The 17,708-nt window shown below is 43.2% G+C and overlaps 1 protein-coding gene across 4 annotated transcripts in view; it reads right to left on the bottom strand.

The window, feature by feature from the left end:
* The window catches only part of LOC144595842 (disco-interacting protein 2 homolog A-like), a 193,529-nt gene that overhangs the window by 95,637 nt on the left and 80,184 nt on the right, over window positions 1-17,708 (bottom strand). For all 4 annotated transcript variants that reach the window (XM_078403596.1, XM_078403598.1, XM_078403597.1 and 1 more), the window contains exon 4: window positions 12,326-12,445. In XM_078403596.1, coding sequence (XP_078259722.1) covers window positions 12,326-12,445 — 120 coding nt within the window. The remainder of the gene's footprint in view (window positions 1-12,325; window positions 12,446-17,708) is intronic.

The following is a 17,708-nucleotide window of genomic DNA, read 5'->3' as shown; positions in this document are numbered from 1 at the left end:
CCCCACAGGGAGGATTTGACACAGACAGGACAAAGGATTTGCAGGACACAATTTGCATCCCACAAGTAGCCTGACTGGATAAATCCTAATTAGAACATTTTTAATCCTCAAATCCTTAAGAATAGTCTTTATTTTATACATTACACAAGCACCATAACAATAAAAACTGGGTGCAAATAATTATTTAAATACAAACTTTGAGATATGTCAATTATATAATATTTCACAAAGAATTCAATTTCTCACTGCTCAACTACCTTAACCCTCTATCCTGTCCATCAAACATCATCAAAATTATGCTCAGAAATTGTAAGAATAAGAACAAAAAACATGTAACATGAGATTTCAAAAAATACTCTGGACCATTTCTTCTCCTGTGTTGATCCATTCATAGTTCCTTTACTCTAGTTTCTTTAACACATTCATTTTTAATCAAACTCCATTCGTCTGTAATTTTTTCACTAATTGCAAACACCAAAAGAGGGTTTTTGCACATAATTGGCACTAATGTTTAACTGCACCATATTCCTATCTACATAATTCAGATGGAAAAATGGTGCAGTAAAATAACAGGAATACAATTTGAATACTGGTTGATGCCAATCTATTTGGATGAACGAAAAGAATTGATTAAAGAGCAGAAAACACAATGGAAGGAAATGGGTCATTATGACGTTGACAAGCTGTTACCACAGGGTGACAAAGAATCAACAGAGCCCTCGGTCGTTTACAATCTACATTAACAATATGAATAAACGGACAAAGAGTACAGTTTCCATGTTTTGTGATGAAACAATCTCAAGTGGATGTCAGTTTTGAGAAGTGAATGCAAAACTGCCCACAAAAGGGATACCCATAGTGAGCAAGTTACAAAGGTATAATGTGGGGAAATTACATGCTAGCAATTTGCAAAATCATATATTCTAATAGCTAATATTCTATTCTGGGATTCTGGGATTGCTGATATTCTAAGTATAGAAATTAATTTGCAAGTATAATATGCAATAAATTAGTGTATAATAGATTTCAACATGACTAAAATTCAAGAGTAAGGCAACCTTGCTACAGCTACAAAGGGCTTTGGTAAACCCACGTCAGGATTATTGTATCCTGTTTTAGTTTCATATTTAAGGAAAGATAGAATTTGGCTGAGAGGATTACAATGCAGATTCACTGGATAGATCACAAGGATGACGAATATGCCATATTTGAGTACAATATATTAATGTTCACTGGAGCAGATGGATGAAGAAATGATTTAATTGAAATGGGAAATAATGAACAACCTTGGTTTGAATTGCTGAAGAGGAGGCTCTGACATTCTGCTGTGCAAGATGCTCAAGACAATGTATATATTAGAGGAAGCCCTAACTCCATGATCTACAACCATTATCTCAATGACCCAAGGTAGTAGACAATTGGGGAGAGGATTGTGGGATGGGTTGAGGGGAGCAGAGAAACCAGGGCTGTGTGAAGTTAGACGAATTGGAGATTTTCTGAAAGGCTGTGTGTGCGAGTCAGAATGAGAATCATGGGCAAAACAGTTAGGGTTGAAGAGGGGATGGCCAGTAACTGTGGGTGGGAGTGGGAGTCAAAGGACAGGGTCAGAAAGGATATCAGGAAGTTAGAGATCAAAGACAACAAGACAGAATGGGATCCATTCCCTGAGCTGAAATTCTATAACTATAGGTTAAGTCTAGAGATAAAGAATTGGCTATTTGGACTGAGATAAGGATAAACTTTGTTTTTTGCTCAGAGGCTCACAATTCTATGCTCCAGAGCGTTGTGGGTTCAGAAGCACGGAGTCCATTCAGGCTGATAGATTTTAGATACCAAGTTAAATTATGTGGTGTTTGGCAGAAATATGCACTAAGTAGATTATCAGGTTTGATCCAGCTAAAAAGAGGCTGAAATAGACCCTACCAGGTCCTGACCATTTATGATCATAATCTTTGATAAGATTAATGCTTCAATCTTAACCTTGCACAAAAATGCAATAGATAATAGAAAAACTGCACAGTATTAAAGCTACGCTACATATTATACTTTCATCCTTTAGACAAAAGGTTTAATTTTGCCATAATTCAATTCAAACTGCTAAATATTTAATTGTAACCCCTGAAAAACAACAACATTACTGTGCAAATATCCAAAAATATAATATTTTAATTATTTTCTAAAGTCATGATTTATGTCCATATGCTGAGTAGGAAATATATATCTTTGATGCTACCCGTTTATTTGATGGTGATGTTGAAAAATTAGTTATGCCATTCACAATTTTAAATTTTCATAAAGAAAAGCAATCTTTGACACAATTGTGTAGAAAATTTGACTTTTCAATTTCTTTTGAGGATCCTAACTTCAAACATACCACCCTGTTTGTGCATTGATAACACTTGTTAGCTTATGTGTTTGGAATAAGCTGAAGGCCGTGACATTGCAAAATAAGACAGAAAAACTGTGGCTGTGCTTCTTTAAGCTCTTGATTTTTATTCAATTGGAATATTTTTTTGTTGTTGACGTGCATTCAAATTCAATGAAAATTACATAATTTCTTTATCGCTCTGGATTTCATATCTGTCAATTCATCCACATCTATCTTGACAGTGACATACTTTTGCTTGTAATAAGGGCGACATTTGTTCCAGCACACTGGATAGCAAGCAGCCTTATTGTTAAAGTTAACAGGATTCCTGCAAATATTCAAAGATGAAAATCAACATCTGCATATGCTGAAAATCTGAAATAAAAACAGAACATGCCAGAAACACAGCAGATTATGCGGCATATGCGAGAAATGGAAGAGTTAATGTTTTCACGTTCAATATCCTTTTTCAAAATTTGGAAAGAGAAATAAAAAGTTAGCTTTGTTGTAGAAGAGGCATGGATAGGATAAAGCGTCTGACAAGATTAAACCAGGGGCTGTTGTGGTTATCCAGTCAATCTGTTAATGTAGGTAGTTGGAGAGAGAGAAAAAGAAACAGAAGTCAGAGATAGACACAAAAATCTGGAGTAACTCAGCGGGACAAAAGGAGAGAAGGAATGGGTGACGTTTAGGGTTGAGACCTTCTACAGAAGTTGGAGATGAGGGCAGCAAAAGAATGAGAATACCGACAATGCTATGTGAAAAGGTGCGAATTGCAGGGCAGCAGGACATGCTTGCAGTGCAGATTATGCTCATGGAGGGATAGAAAAAAACTAAGCTAATCATAGTTGGATGACTTGTAGCAGAAATGGTCAGTTTGTCACAGGCAAATAAAAGAAAGTTCGCCACTTGATATAGAGTCCAGAAAGCTGCAACATGTCCAGACATAAAATAGGATGGTGTTCCTCAAGCTTATATTGGGCATCAATGTCATAATGCTGGAGAATATAAACAGATCAGTTGGGATAGGAGTGGGATGGAGAAGTAAAATAGCAAGCAATGGGAAGTTCTGAGTCACCATAAATAATTGAACACAGGTGATCTGCAAAGCAGACTTCCCATTTGGACATAGAACACAATACCCCGTGATTAGAAGTAGTGCAGATGCAATGCTGCTTAACCTGGAAGAACTGTTTGGGCTCCTGAATATTGGGAAGGAAAGAGGTCAAAGAAGAGGTAAGGCTTCCTGCATTTGCAAGGGAAGCTTCCACACATAAGTAATACAAAGAGGCATCCCCACACAGCCACAGATGTCCTTCTATCTTCCTTTCCCATCATCAAGGGATCCAAACAGTCTTTCCAAGTGAAGCAGCAATTCCCATGCACTTCTTCTGGTTGAATGTATTGTATTCAGGCTCCTCTGGATTCGAGAAACAAAATTCATATTATGGCAACACTTTGCAGAGCATCTGTGTTCAGTCTGCAGAGCAACTGAAACCTCCATGTTGCTTCCTACTTTAATTCTTCATCCCACTCCTACGCTGATCTCCATGACCTGTTAAACTGTTCTCCAACATGAGTGAGTAATAGCCACCTGAGCACATTTCAGCCTTCCAGACTCACTTTTTCTAAATCTTTAGGTAACTTGCTTTTTCTACATCAGAAACTGGCCATTTTTGCTGAAAGTCTCTTACTTGTGATATTGGTTCAGTTTTTCTTCCCTCTAATACCACTGCCTGACCAGCTGGGGCACATCTTCCAGCCCTGAAATTCGTACCGTTTAACATTATCTGTCTGCATTCTCACTATAACTAGACTCATCTCAACTTTTGTTCTACTTTTTTTTGCAAAATGCCCCCATGAAACCATCAACCCGATCAACCTTTCCAATTTATCCCCACATCGAGCTCAACCTTTCCATAACAGAAATGCTTTGCGGGATCCATCCTTTCACCTGCTTTGCAACTTAATATTAACATGTTCTCTGTTTCCCAGTTGACAGTAATTCTATTTCACTTTTCATGAACTGTTCAGTGTTTCCAACATTCAATGTTTTTATTTCATTGTAGATTAAAAACACCCAGGCAGTCAAATATTAACAAAAAGATATCAATTGCATTAACTCCCATCCACAACTGATAATTTTTTTTTTTTTAAGATAAAATATACATCAGTAGCTTAGTTTTAATCTTTAAAGGAAAACCTATATAATTACGATATTTTTCTCATTGATACATTTTCTGTGTATCATCACTGTGTAAGTACTGTTGTTGAAGAATATTAATTCAGATTTCCCAACACTCAGTAGAATAGACAAGCAAAAGGTGTCAGATTCCTAATACTAGGACTGGACAAGAGCATACTGCTAAAATGGAAATGTTCAGCTTCTGTGGGATAACTTTCAGCAGAAGTCCATTGCACAAATTGATTTCAATCACTTGGCATAAAATTAGTAATTTTATTCATATTAAACAATAAATTCAATAAAGCTTTGATCTGTGAGTTTGAGCGACAAAGAATAAACAACAAAACCTGTTAAATACTAAAATAAAACAAATTACGTTTCTCTCATCCTGCCATTTTTACTTGATCTAGCCTATATTACATTCCAATTCTGCATTACATGTCTTGTATTTAAATTGTTTTGAAATGGTCAATCATGCCACCCACTTGCAAAAATAATTGTTGAGGACAACTAAACAAAAAATCTTTTATTGCAAGCATTTGTGAAGATTATTTTAAACAAAGCCTGATATGAAAAGTTATTTGGTACATGCTACTGCTGATATCAAGCTAATTCACAGTTATGAAAATGAACAGATCTTTAATCAGGCAATGGCATACAATTGACCAAAAGAATGCTAACATTCAGGTTTCAGCATCTCATCATATGTGCTTCATATAATAAGCAAAGATTCACCAGAATCATATAAGAAAATAACTGCAGATGCTGGTACAAATCGAAGGTATTTATTCACAAAATGCTGGAGTAACTCAACAGGTCAGGCAGCATCTCAGGAGAGAAGGAATGGATGACGTTTCGGGTCGAGACCCTTCTTCAGACTGATGTCAGGGGGGGCGGGACAAAGGAAGGATATAGGTGGAGACAGGAAGATAGAGGGAGATCTAGGAAGGAGTAGGGGAAGAGAGGGACAGAGGAACTATCTAAAGTTGGAGAAGTCGATGTTCATACCACTGGGCTGCAAGCTGCCCAGGCGAAATATGAGGTGCTGTTCCTCCAATTTCCGGTAGGCCTCACTATGGCACTGGAGGAGGCCCATGACAGAAAGGTCAGACTGGGAATGGGAGGGGGAGTTGAAGTGCTCAGCCACCGGGAGATCAGTTTGGCCAACGCGGACCGAGCGCAGGTGTTGAGCGAAGCGATTGCCGAGCCTGCGCTTGGTTTCGCCGATGTAAATAAGTTGACATCTAGAGCAGCGGATGCAATAGATGAGGTTGGAGGAGGTGCAGGTGAACCTCTGCCTCACCTGGAAAGACTGTTTGGGTCCTTGGATGGAGTTGAGGGGGGAGGTAAAGCGACAGGTGTTACATCTCGTGCGGTTGCAGGGGAAAGTGCCCGGGGATGGGGTGGTTTGGGTAGGAAGGGACGAGTGGACCAGGGAGTTACGGAGGGAACGGTCTCTGCGGAACGCAAAGAGGGGAGGGGATGGGAAGATATGGCCAGTGGTGGGGTCCCGTTGTAGGTGACGGAAATGTTGGCGGATGATTTGTTGGATCCGCTGGCTGGTGGGGTGGAAGGTGAGAACGAGGGGGATTCTGTCCTTGTTGCGAGTGGGGGGAGGGGGAGCAAGAGCGGAGCTGCGGGATGTAGAAGAGACCCTAGTGAGAGCCTCATCTATAATGGAAGAGGGGAAGCCCCGTTTCCTAAAGAATGAGAACATCTCTGAAGCCCTAGTGTGAAACACCTCATCCCGGGCGCAGATGAGGCGTAGACGGAGGAATTGGGAGTAGGGGATAGACTTTTTGCAGGGGACCGGGTGGGAAGAAGTGTAGTCCAGATAGCTGTGCGAGTCAGTGGGTTTAGAGTAAATGTCCGTCACTCGTCTGTCTCCTGTGATGGAGATGGTGAGGTCCAGAAACGGGAGGGAGATGTCCGAGATAGTCCAGGTATATTTAAGGGCAGGATGGAAATTGGAAGTGAAGTGTATGAAGTCAGTGAGTTCTGCATGGGTACAAGAGGTAGCACCAATGCAGCCGTCGATGTAGCGGAGGTAGAGTTCGGGGATGGGGCCGGTGTACGCCCAGAACAGGGATTGTTCGACGTACCCGACAAAGAGGCAGGCATACCTAGGGCCCATGCGAGTGCCCATAGCTACGCCTCTGGTTTGGAGGAAGTGGGAGGTGTCAAAGGAGAAGTTGTTAAGGGTAAGAACCAGCTCTGCTAGGCGGAGGAGAGTGTTAGTAGATGGGCATTGGCTGGTTCTACGGTGGAGGAAGAAACGGAGGGCTTCGAGACCATCCTTGTGGGGGATGGAAGTGCAGAGTGACTGGACATCCATGGTAAAGATGAGGAAGTGGGGGCCTGGGAACCAGAAGTTATGGAGGAGATGGAGAGCGTGTGAGGTGTCTTGGACGTAGGTGGGGAGGGATTTAACCAGGGGGGATAAGATGGAGTCGAGGTAGGTGGAAATAAGTTTGGTGGGACATGAGCAGGCAGAGACAATGGGTCTGCCGGGACAGTTCTGTTTATGGATTTTAGGTAGGAGGTAGAATCGGGCTCTGCGGGGCTGGGGAACTATAAGTTTGGAGGCATTGGAGGGTAGATCACCGGAAATGGTGAGGTCCGTGATGATGCTGATGATAAAGATCTGGTGTTTGTCGGTGGGGTCATGGTCCAGGGGTAAGTAGGAAGAGTTGTCATCTGGCCTGGGTCTGGTAGAAGTCAGCGCGCAAGACTACCAAAGCACCTCCCTTGTCAGTGGGTTTGATGATTAAGTCCGGGTTGTTGCGGAGTGAGTGGAGGGCTGCACGTTCAGGAGGGGAGAGGTTAGAGTTAGTCAGGGGAGTGGAGAATTTGAGGCGATTAATGTCACGCCGGCAGTTGGAGATGAAAAGTTTTAGTGAGGGTCGTTGGTCAACCGGGGGGGCGGGTCCAAGAGTAGGGTGGGGGGGGACGACCTGCTGAGTTACTCCAGCATTTTGTGAATAAATACATTCGATTTGTACCATACAAAGATAGTAAATCAGTTGATGCGCTGCATTTGAAGGCCAGATGCCTTCAAAAAGATGCCCACAAAAATAGACTGTTAAACAAAATTAGAGGATATTTCATTGGGTATAATATAATGGCATGATTTAAAGACTGGTTGCCAAACAGAAAATAATAAAACTAAACCAAAAAAACAAGAAAAAAAAAGGTTTATTCACAAAATGCTGGAGTAACTCAGCGGGTCAGGCAGCATCTCAGGAGAGAAGGAATGGGTGACGTTTTGGGTCGAGACCCTTCTTCAGACTGATGTCAGGGGGTCGGGACAAAGGAAGGATATAGGTGGAGACAGGAAGATAGAGGGAGATCTGGGAAGGAGGAGGGGAAGGGAGGGACAGAGGAGCTATCTGAAGTTGGAGAAGTCGACGTTCATACCACCGGGCTGCAAACTGCCCAGGCGAAATATGAGGTGCTGCTCCTCCAATTTCCGGCGGGCCTCACTATGGCACTGGAGGAGGCCCATGACAGAAAGGTCAGACTGGGAATGGGAGGGGGAGTTAAAATGCTCGGCCACCGGGTGATCAGTTTTGTTAATGCGGACCGAGCGCAGGTGTTCAGCGAAGCGATCGCCGAGCCTGCGCTTGGTTTCGCCGATGTAAATAAGTTGACATCTAGAGCAGCGGATGCAATAGATGAGGTTGGAGGAGGTGCAGGTGAACCTTTGTCTCACCTGGAAAGACTGTTTGGGTCCTTGGATGGAGTTGAGAGGGGAGGTAAAGGGACAGGTGTTGCATCTCGTGCGGTTGCAGGGGAAAGTGCCCGGGGTTGGGGTGGTTTGGGTAGGAAGGGACGAGTGGACCAGGGAGTTACGGAGGGAACGGTCTCTGCGGAACGCAGAAAGGGGAGGGGATGGGAAGATATGGCCAGTGGTGGGGTCCCGTTGTAGGTGACGGAAATGTTGGTGGATGATATGTTGGATCCGCTGGCTGGTGGGGTGGAAGGTGAGAACGAGGGGGATTCTGTCCTTGTTGCGAGTGGGGGGAGGGGGAGCAAGAGCGGAGCTGCGGGATGTAGAAGAAACCCTAGTGAGAGCCTCATCTATAATGGAGGAGGGGAAGCCCCGTTTTCTGAAGAACGAGGACATCTCGGAAGCCCTAGTGTGAAACACCTCATCCCGGGCGCAGATGCGGCGTAGACGGAGGAATTGGGAGTAGGGGAGTGGGGGAAGAAAAGCTGAATAGGGCAAAAGGAATATCTGTAAAAATGCAAGGCTGGGAGTGTGGGAAATGGACAGGTCATTTTCACCCTGGACCTCAAAGGACCATCGTACAGAACGACAATGACGGTGAAGGTGATACGTGCAATAGAACAAATGACCGGCACAATGGGTTTGTCACATGATGTTAAGATTAGTATTGAAAAATGTGAGCGATCGTAAAGCATGAATCTTACAGGGCTTGAAAGAATAAGATACGCAGTTGATGTTTCCTTTGGGTGCTATATCTAATAGACAACAGACAATAGAAAATAGGTGCAGTAGAAGGTCATTCGGCCCTTCGAGCCAGCACCGCCATTCAATGTGATCATGGCTCATCATTCTCAATCAGTACCCCGTTCCTGCCTTCTCCCCATACCCCCTGACTCCGCTATCCTTAAGAGCTCTATCTAGCTCTCTCTTGAATGTATTCAGAGAATTGGCCTCCACTGCCCTCTGAGGCAGAGAATTCCACAGATTCACAACTCTCTGACTAAAAACGTTTTTCCTCATCTCTGTTCTAAATGGCCTACCCCTTATTCTTAAACTGTGGCCCCTGGTTCTGGACTCCCCCAACATTGGGAACATGTTTCCTGCCTCTAACGTGTCCAACCCCTTAATAATTTTATACGTTCCGATAAGATCCCCTCTCATCCTTCTAAATTCCAGTGTATACAAGCCTAGTCGCTCCAGTCTTTCAACATATGACAGTCCCGCCATTCCAGGAATTAACCTAGTAAACCTACGCTGCACGCCCTCAATAGCAAGAATATCCTTCCTCAAATTTGGAGACCAAAACTGCACACAGTACTCCAGGTGCGGTCTCACTAGGGCCCTGTACAACTGCAGAAGGACCTCTTTGCTCCCTTACTCAACTCCTCTTGTTATGAAGGCCAACATTCCATTGGCTTTCTTCACTGCCTGCTGTACCTGCATGCTTCCTTTCAGTGACTGATGCACCAAGACACCCAGATCACGTTTTACGTCCCCTTTTCCTAACTTGACACCATTCAGATAATAATCTGCCTTCCTATTCTTACCACCAAAGTGGATAACCTCACACTTATCTACATTAAACTGCATCTGCCATGCATCCGCCCACTCACACAACCTGTCCAAGTCACCCTGCAACCTCATAGCATCTTCCTTACAGTTCACACTGTCACCTAGCTTTGTATCATCGGCAAATTTGCTAATGGTACTTTTAATCCCTTCATCCAAGTCATTGATGTATATTGTAAATAGCTGCGGTCCCAACACCGAGCCTTGCGGTACCCCACTAGTCACTGCCTGCCATTCTGAAAGGGACCCATTTATCCCCACTCTTTGCTTTCTGTCTGTCAACCAACTTTCTATCCATGTCAGTACCCTACCTCCAATACCATGTGCTCTAATTTTGCCCACCAATCTCCTATGTGGGACCTTGTCGAAGGCTTTCTGAAAGTCGAGGTACACCACATCCACCGGCTCTCCCCAGTCAATTTTCCTAGTTACATCCTCAAAAAATTCCAGTAGATTAGTCAAGCACGATTTCCTTCGTAATACCAGAGGCAAGATCCCTGAAGGGACAGTCACACCTGATAAGCAACTTCCTCATCCAGAGGTTGATGAATCTTTCTAATTCTCTACCGAGGGTTGTGCTGCTCAGACACTTAGCATTTCAAATCAGAGCTTAATAGATTTTTAAATACAACAGGAAACAAGGCAGAGAAGGTTAGTGCAGCAACATGGCTCGGAGAAAAAAGCTCAGCCAGAATGAATGGCAAAGCAGGCATACTGAGCTGAAAGACGTGCTTCTATTGCTTATGTTTTAACATGAAATCAAGCGGAAGTGGGTAGTTGTTTCTATTCTTATCCAACAAAGGGCAGCCAAGCTTGACAATTCCACAAAAGCATGGTATTAGCTTCTGTGCTATTAGATTCTTAATTGCCCCCTAAATGTTAGACTGCTTATCCAACACATAGATCACCAGGTGAGCAGAAATGTGTTCAAATAACCACTGGAAAGACCCAAGCCATGATCATCCACCTACACCTTCCCCAACTATATCCACCTTTCTTAACGATAAACATAATTCCCCACTAACAAATGAAAAAAATGAACCAGACTGAAGCTGTGTGAGATGAGCTTGAGACTACACATCTGTATCATAAGTTCATAAACTAGAGGAGCAGAATTAGGCCATTTGGCCCATCAGGTCTACGCATCGCCAAGCCTCATTACACCCCTGCAACATCATACATGTCTAAGCTAGCCTGCTTAGATCCAAGCCTTGGAATTCCCTCTCAAACCTTTTCCACCTCTTTTAGAGCACCTTAAAACGACTCTTTGAAGAGCCATTAGTCAAGATCCAACTATTTTGACATGTGGCTTGACAACATTTTGTTGAACAATGTCAATGCTGTCAAGGCCCTGAGGAGCAGTTTGTTACTTCAATAGTTTTATATCAAATAAATAGTTGCTTAGAGCTGCCTGTCCGTGGGCACGGGGGGGAAGAGAGTGGAAGTTTTGTTGCCTCCATCACAGTAAGGGGGTGTTTGGAGTCACTGTGATGGATGTTGGTGTTGGGGTCGTGTGTCCTGTGTTCTTTTCTTTTTTGCTGTGTCTTGTGACTGCTGAAATTTCGTTCGGTATTTATACCGAATGACAATAAAGTTCTGTTATGTTATGTTATTTGGTTTGTGATGCATCCCACCATTTGGGTTCGCTTGTTGGTATGAATTTAATTTCAATTATTTTATCCATAACATGAAGGGGAAAGCTGAAGGACAGTCACACAGCCAAATGGATATTGTAATAAATAGTTCTTCAATTGCAGATCTCTGTTCTCCTAGTTAGAGTCATGAAAAATAAGATCCTAGTTTTCTGCTCCTACAAGTTTGTGCTATTACATTTTCTTTTCAAATTTCTTTGCAAGTCTTCAGACAATAAACATTACTCCTGTAACACAATGAACAAGCCTGTGCACCATTTAAAGTGACAAATAACTTAAGATCTCACAATCTTTGTCTTCTGTCCCATTTGTTTTATTTTTAAAAAGCCCTTCCCTCTTCCATAAAACTGGGTAGTCCAGCAAAGGGCTGCTCAAATAGTTTACATAGGAATCTATCCAAAACTACATATACGAAAGGTAGAAGGAATAGATGAATCAGTTTAGAATCTTCATGCTTTGACTCCAGTTTTCTGAATTCCAATTTAAATTGGTCTATTGTTAGTAATCTTTTGCTGAAATACTCTTCCCTTTGCAGTAAATCAGTTCTTCAACAATTGTTTTTGAGGGTCATACACTCATTGCCTGTTTAGTTTAGTTTAGAGTTGTTGCTTGGTGCAGCTACATAATTTATGGGGGGAAAGAGAAGGAAGATCAAAATATCACTAATTGACCCACGTCACATCTAGCAGAGTTCTTTAAGATGTGCCTCAGCCAGAATATAGCAGTGAATATAAATTCTATAGTCTGACAAATTGAACCAACAGGAAAATTCACAAGTAGATTACGCCAAGATTAGGTTTGTTATTAGGAGATTTGTGTACCTGGAGGAGTGTATGCATCTAGTGATGAATGAACAAGCACAGAGCGCCGCTTGGAAGGCATCGGCATCTTTCTTTCTTTGTATTTGGCGAGTGCAGCTTGGACTGCTTCTGTGTGCAAATCTGTGGAAACAGAAAGATGAGCAAACAATATGATCAAATTAGCAACCGCCAACCTCTGAGACTTAAAAAAAAACCAAATTAAGAGTCAGTCTTGTGAAGTAAAGTACTGAAAGCATTGCGAAGTTCTGCAAAAAGCTGGAATCGAAATCTATCCCCTCGGAACTAAGTTTTAGATTACACAAGTATATCACTGCATGGGTTCACCATTGCCCTCCAATTAGGCAAACGACATATTTTTAAAGTCAATAGATTGGATGCAGACAAACAACTTATAAGCCTTGGCAACAAACTATTCCCCCTATGTGATGATTATAAAAGAAAGGCGTTACATTTGTAGATGAACACACAAAAATGCTGCCTTTTATGAGAGACAAACACTTAATCTATTCAAAATTGTAAAATAGAAACAGCTGGGAACATCATTTGATTTGAAAAGTAATTCCTAGAGGGAACTGTTAATTGAGGAATAAAAATAATGATTTTTTGGGGAAAATGGGATGTTCACTTTCTCAACAAATACTCAACAGCAATGAATCACTTGATATGGTATAGAACCAATTCTAAACTGGTTTATGTGGAAGTAGTCAATTTCAGCTGAGTGCAGTAAGGACTCAAGAATAGTTTACTCGTATTTTTCCGGTACAGGAAGTCACAACAAAGAGGATAGATCAATGCATAAATTGCTTAGTTTTTACTTCAGTTAGGTATCTCAAGAATGTGCATCTGGTTATAAAATAACCTTTAGTTCAAATTGTTTTGCCTAGATTTTCCTGATTGTTAGAAGTGCAGTCTCAACTGCAAGGTCAAGACAATAGGAGCTGGAGGAGGCCATTCGAGCCAGCACCGCCATTCAATGTGATCATGGCTGATCATTCTCAATCAGTACCCCGTTCCTGCCTTCTCCCCATACCCCCTGACTCCGCTATCCTCAAGAGATCTATCCAGCTCTCTCTTGAATGTATTCAGAGAATTGGCCTCCACTGCTTTCTGAGGCAGAGAATTCCACAGATTCACAACTCTCTGACTGAAAAAGTTTTTCCTCATCTCAGTTCTAAATGGCCTACCCCTTATTCTTAAACTGTTAACACATCAGGGATCTTGATGAACAATTAGAATAGCAGTCCATTTACTTAATCAATTATAATTAAGAGTAGGAGGAATGAAAAAGAGTCCAACTAATTTCGAAAGAAATAATGAGGTGAGAGAAAAATTGGTTTGAGAGTGAAATAAAATAGACATGCACAATATTGATTAATTTTTTTAAGTAAAGTCTTTACATTTACCATCCGAAGGAATGATTTACACAACTATTTGGTTTGGATGTAGTTGAGCGGCAATGATGAGACATATACATAACCACTAAAAAGTTTGTAGTGACTCCAAATTTCAGCAATAAGTTTAAATTCTACCCAATGCACAAAATGCAGCACTTTCTTCAAAATCCTGGTGAGGTTAACAGAAAAATAATGTTTTTGTGAGGCTGGCAATAAAGCAGAACAAATCATTCAACGATGTGCAAGATTTTTGTAAAACATTAGGTAACATTTCCTAGCCACCAACACTGTCCCCCACATGTCCTTTAAACTTCACCCCTCTCAAGCTATGCCCTCCAGCATTTGATTTTTACATGCTGGGGAAAAAGGTTCTGACTGTCTACCATATATTTATGCCTCTCATAATTTTACATACTTCTATCAGGTCTTCCCGCAACCTCCGGCACTCCAGACAAAACAATCCAAGTCTGTCCAACCTCTCCCAACAGCAAATACCCCCTAAATCAGTCAACATTATGGTAAAGAGAAGATAGACACAAAAATCTGGAGTAAGTCAAATCTGAAAGTCAGGGGAAAGGGAAACGAGAGATATAGACGGTGAAGTAGAGAGATATAGAACAAATGAATGAAAGATATGTAAAAAGGTAACGACCCGATAAAGAAAACAGGCCATTGTTAACTGATTGTTAGGTGAGAACGAGTAGACAATGAGACTCAACAAAACGACTGAAGCAGGTACAACTTGGATGGGGGAGGGATGGAGAGAGAGGGAATGCAAAGATTACGAGGTTAGAGAAATCAATATTTATACCACTGGGTTGTAAGCTGCCTGAACAAAATACGAGATGCTGTTCCTCCAATTTGCGTTTGGCCTCACTCTAACAATGGAGGAGGCCTAGGACAGAAATGTCAGTGTGGGAATGGGAAGGGGAATTAAGGTGTTTGGCAACCGGGAGATCAGGTAGGGCCAGGCGGACTGAGCGAAGATGTTCAGCAAAATGATCTCGCCAATGTACAAGAGTCCACACCTTGAACAACGGATACAGTAGATGAGGTTAAAGGAGGTGCAAGTGAACCTTTGCCTAACCTGAAAGGACTGCCAGGATCATTAGAAAGAGTCGAGGGAGGAGGTAAAGGGACAGGTGTTGCATCTCTTGCAGTTGCAGAGGAAGGGACCTGGGGAATGGGTGGCTTGGGTGGGAAAGGGTGAGTTAACCAGGGAGTTGCAGGGGGAATGGTCCTTATGGAAGGCAGAATGGGGTTGAGATGGTAAGACGTGACTAATAGTGGGATATCATTGGAGGGGGCGGAAATGTCGGAGGATTATGTGCTGTATGCAACGGCTGATGGGGTGAAAGGTAAGGACGAGGGAAACTTTGGCCCTGTTGTGACTTGGACGAGGGGGGAGTAAGTGTAGATCTGCGGGATACCGAGGAGACACATGTGAGGGCCTCATCTATGATGGAAGAGGGGAACCCCTGTTCCCTAAAGAATGAGGATATCTCAGAGATATCTGTGGCAAAGGCAGCAATTAACATTTCGGGTCAATGAAAGATGCTAAATGCTAATGAAAGATCGTCAAACTGAAAGGTTAATTGCCTGACCTACTTAGTATTTGGAGAAATTTTTGTTTAAATTTAAAGAATACTAGACCAAGTGGACCCGTTCGGGTCCAAACCACTCCTGCATTGGTGCAGCACCCTCTCCCCTTTCCCCCTCCTCTCCCCTCCTCTCGCCCCACCCCCTCTCCCTCCCCCTCGCCCCCTTCCCTCCCCCCCTCCCACTCCCCTCGCACCGCTCCCCCTCCCTCCCCCCTCCCACTCCCCTCGCCCCGCTCCCCCTCCCTCCCCCTTCCCCTCTCCTCCCTCCCGGGAGCAACCTGCGGTTGCCGTACCAACCTGCCTCCCGGCTCGGGCGGCCGCCATTGGTGGAGCGGGGGTGAGATGGTGGGTAGAATCCTGTCCCGTCCCGGTGCAGAGATGTTCAGTGGTAGACGGCGGCGGCTCTCCCACTGTTGCTGAGCAGCTGGATTCTGGGCGGCGTGGGGAAGACGCTGAGCCAGCCGGGGAGAGGAGGGGAAACAGAGGAGCCGAGGGCAGGCCCAGCGCCAGGCCCAGGCCTCGGCCTCCACCAATGCGTAGCCTCACCGCCGCTGCCTTTCCCCTTGGCCCACCTCAGGCTTGCAGTTACCCGGTCACGTCCAGACCCAGGCCCCGGCTTCCCCCGGCACCAGGCCTGGCTATCCCACCCCCAAGAGACAGGCGGCCGAGCCCTGCTCAACAGGCCCCAACTGCACAGGCACAGACACGTTTGTTCTGCGCAAGCGTGGATGCGGCGGCCATCTTATGCAAGTTCCAGATCACCGGAGCCCCAACTGCGCATGTGTGGTTTTTAAAACTTAAACGTGTGAATAACTTAAAAAATATAACACCGATTTCAATGAAACTTCTTCTGTAGGACCACGGGAAGATGATGAGTAAGGTGGGCGCGTTATCGTGTACTGTTTTGGCTGTGGTTCAGGAACAAGCGAACAAACAAGAGTTTTAGTATATAGATTTGGAAGAGGGAAAAGGCAGGAAAAAGCATCTTTACTGGAAATGGAAGTTCAAAAATTTTCTGTAATACCACTGGGTGACAACATAAATATGAGAAGTTATCGTTGGAAAGAACATTGGAATTGTGCACTTGCATTTGTTAAACTCCAAATAAAACTGCATCATCCTGATCAGAGTTATGTACATGGTTGTCTGGCATTAAGAATGTTAATCAAAGAACGTTAAATCTGGTTAAGGCTTCAGACAGGATTGATGGGTGTAAGGACGTTTTAGCACTGCTTGGGGGGGGATCGGAGGAAGGCGTATCGATAGTACGAGACTTCAACAGCATAAAATGGATTCCTATGCTGAGTGCACCAACTTCTGAAGCAGCGCAATTCCTCCAGCTACAGTGAAACCATGACACATCCTGACCACAGAACAAAAACAATTCCAAACATCTGAGAAATACATCCAGTAGATGTAAAGCAAAACAAAGGATGTCCAATTCGCTGTGTGGATTTCAGGCAGCACAACAGACTTTATCTTTATTATATGCCAACTCCATGAGAAATGAAGGGTGGGACACAAACCACTATTTGTAGTCTTTTTCAGCCTCACTAATGCCTTTGACTCCTTCAAATAGCAAGAGCTGTGGAATATCCACCCAAAATTGAGCTATCTGCAGAAATTCATCTCCAGCTTCATGATGGCATGCAAGCCATGATCCCAATACATAATACAGACCTCCCAACATTTGATTTTACAAATTCAGAATTTTGATGGGCAAAATTCTGAATTTTACATCAAAATTCATAATATGGCGCGTAATGGAACTTTTCAGCAAAACATTATGCTCGCCAAATGCACATATGCATTGCGCTACATTCATGTGTGAAAAACGACTATTATTTCCAACAGTCTGTAGTTCTTGGACTACATGTACAATGTCAGGCCTATCATGAGTATATGCTGCAATTTATAGAAAGGTTATTGAACAGAAATACTTTTTACAACACAAAGAAAAAATTGTATTGTTTTGTTTTCTCTATTTTGCTTTTTCCTTACACAAAATGTATGACTAAGTTATGAAGAAAGAGTTTCATTTAAAACTGCACAAACCTAATTTCATTGAAGACATACTTGCTCCAGTGGTCTTCAACAGCAAATCACAACAATCCATGTCCCCCCCACCACCCTCCCCCCACTCCCGACTCCCCCCCTACTTCCCCTTTCCCCCGACCACCCTCCCGCCTACCCCTACACCCCTCACCCCTTCCCCCCCCCCCACTCCCGCCTTCCCCTCTCCACCTTTTCCCCCCACATCCACTGAAGGTAGACACAAAATGCTGGAGTAACTCTGCGGGGCAAGCAGCATCTCTGGAGAGAAGGAATGGGTGATGTTTCAGGGCAAGACCCTTCTTCAGACTGATGTCAGGGGAGTGGGTGGTCCAG

The sequence above is a fragment of the Rhinoraja longicauda genome, chromosome 8 (assembly GCF_053455715.1).
Source record: "Rhinoraja longicauda isolate Sanriku21f chromosome 8, sRhiLon1.1, whole genome shotgun sequence".
NCBI lineage: Eukaryota > Metazoa > Chordata > Chondrichthyes > Rajiformes > Arhynchobatidae > Rhinoraja > Rhinoraja longicauda.
Note: the sequence above shows the minus strand (reverse complement) of the source record. Positions and strands in the feature narration are given on the sequence as shown.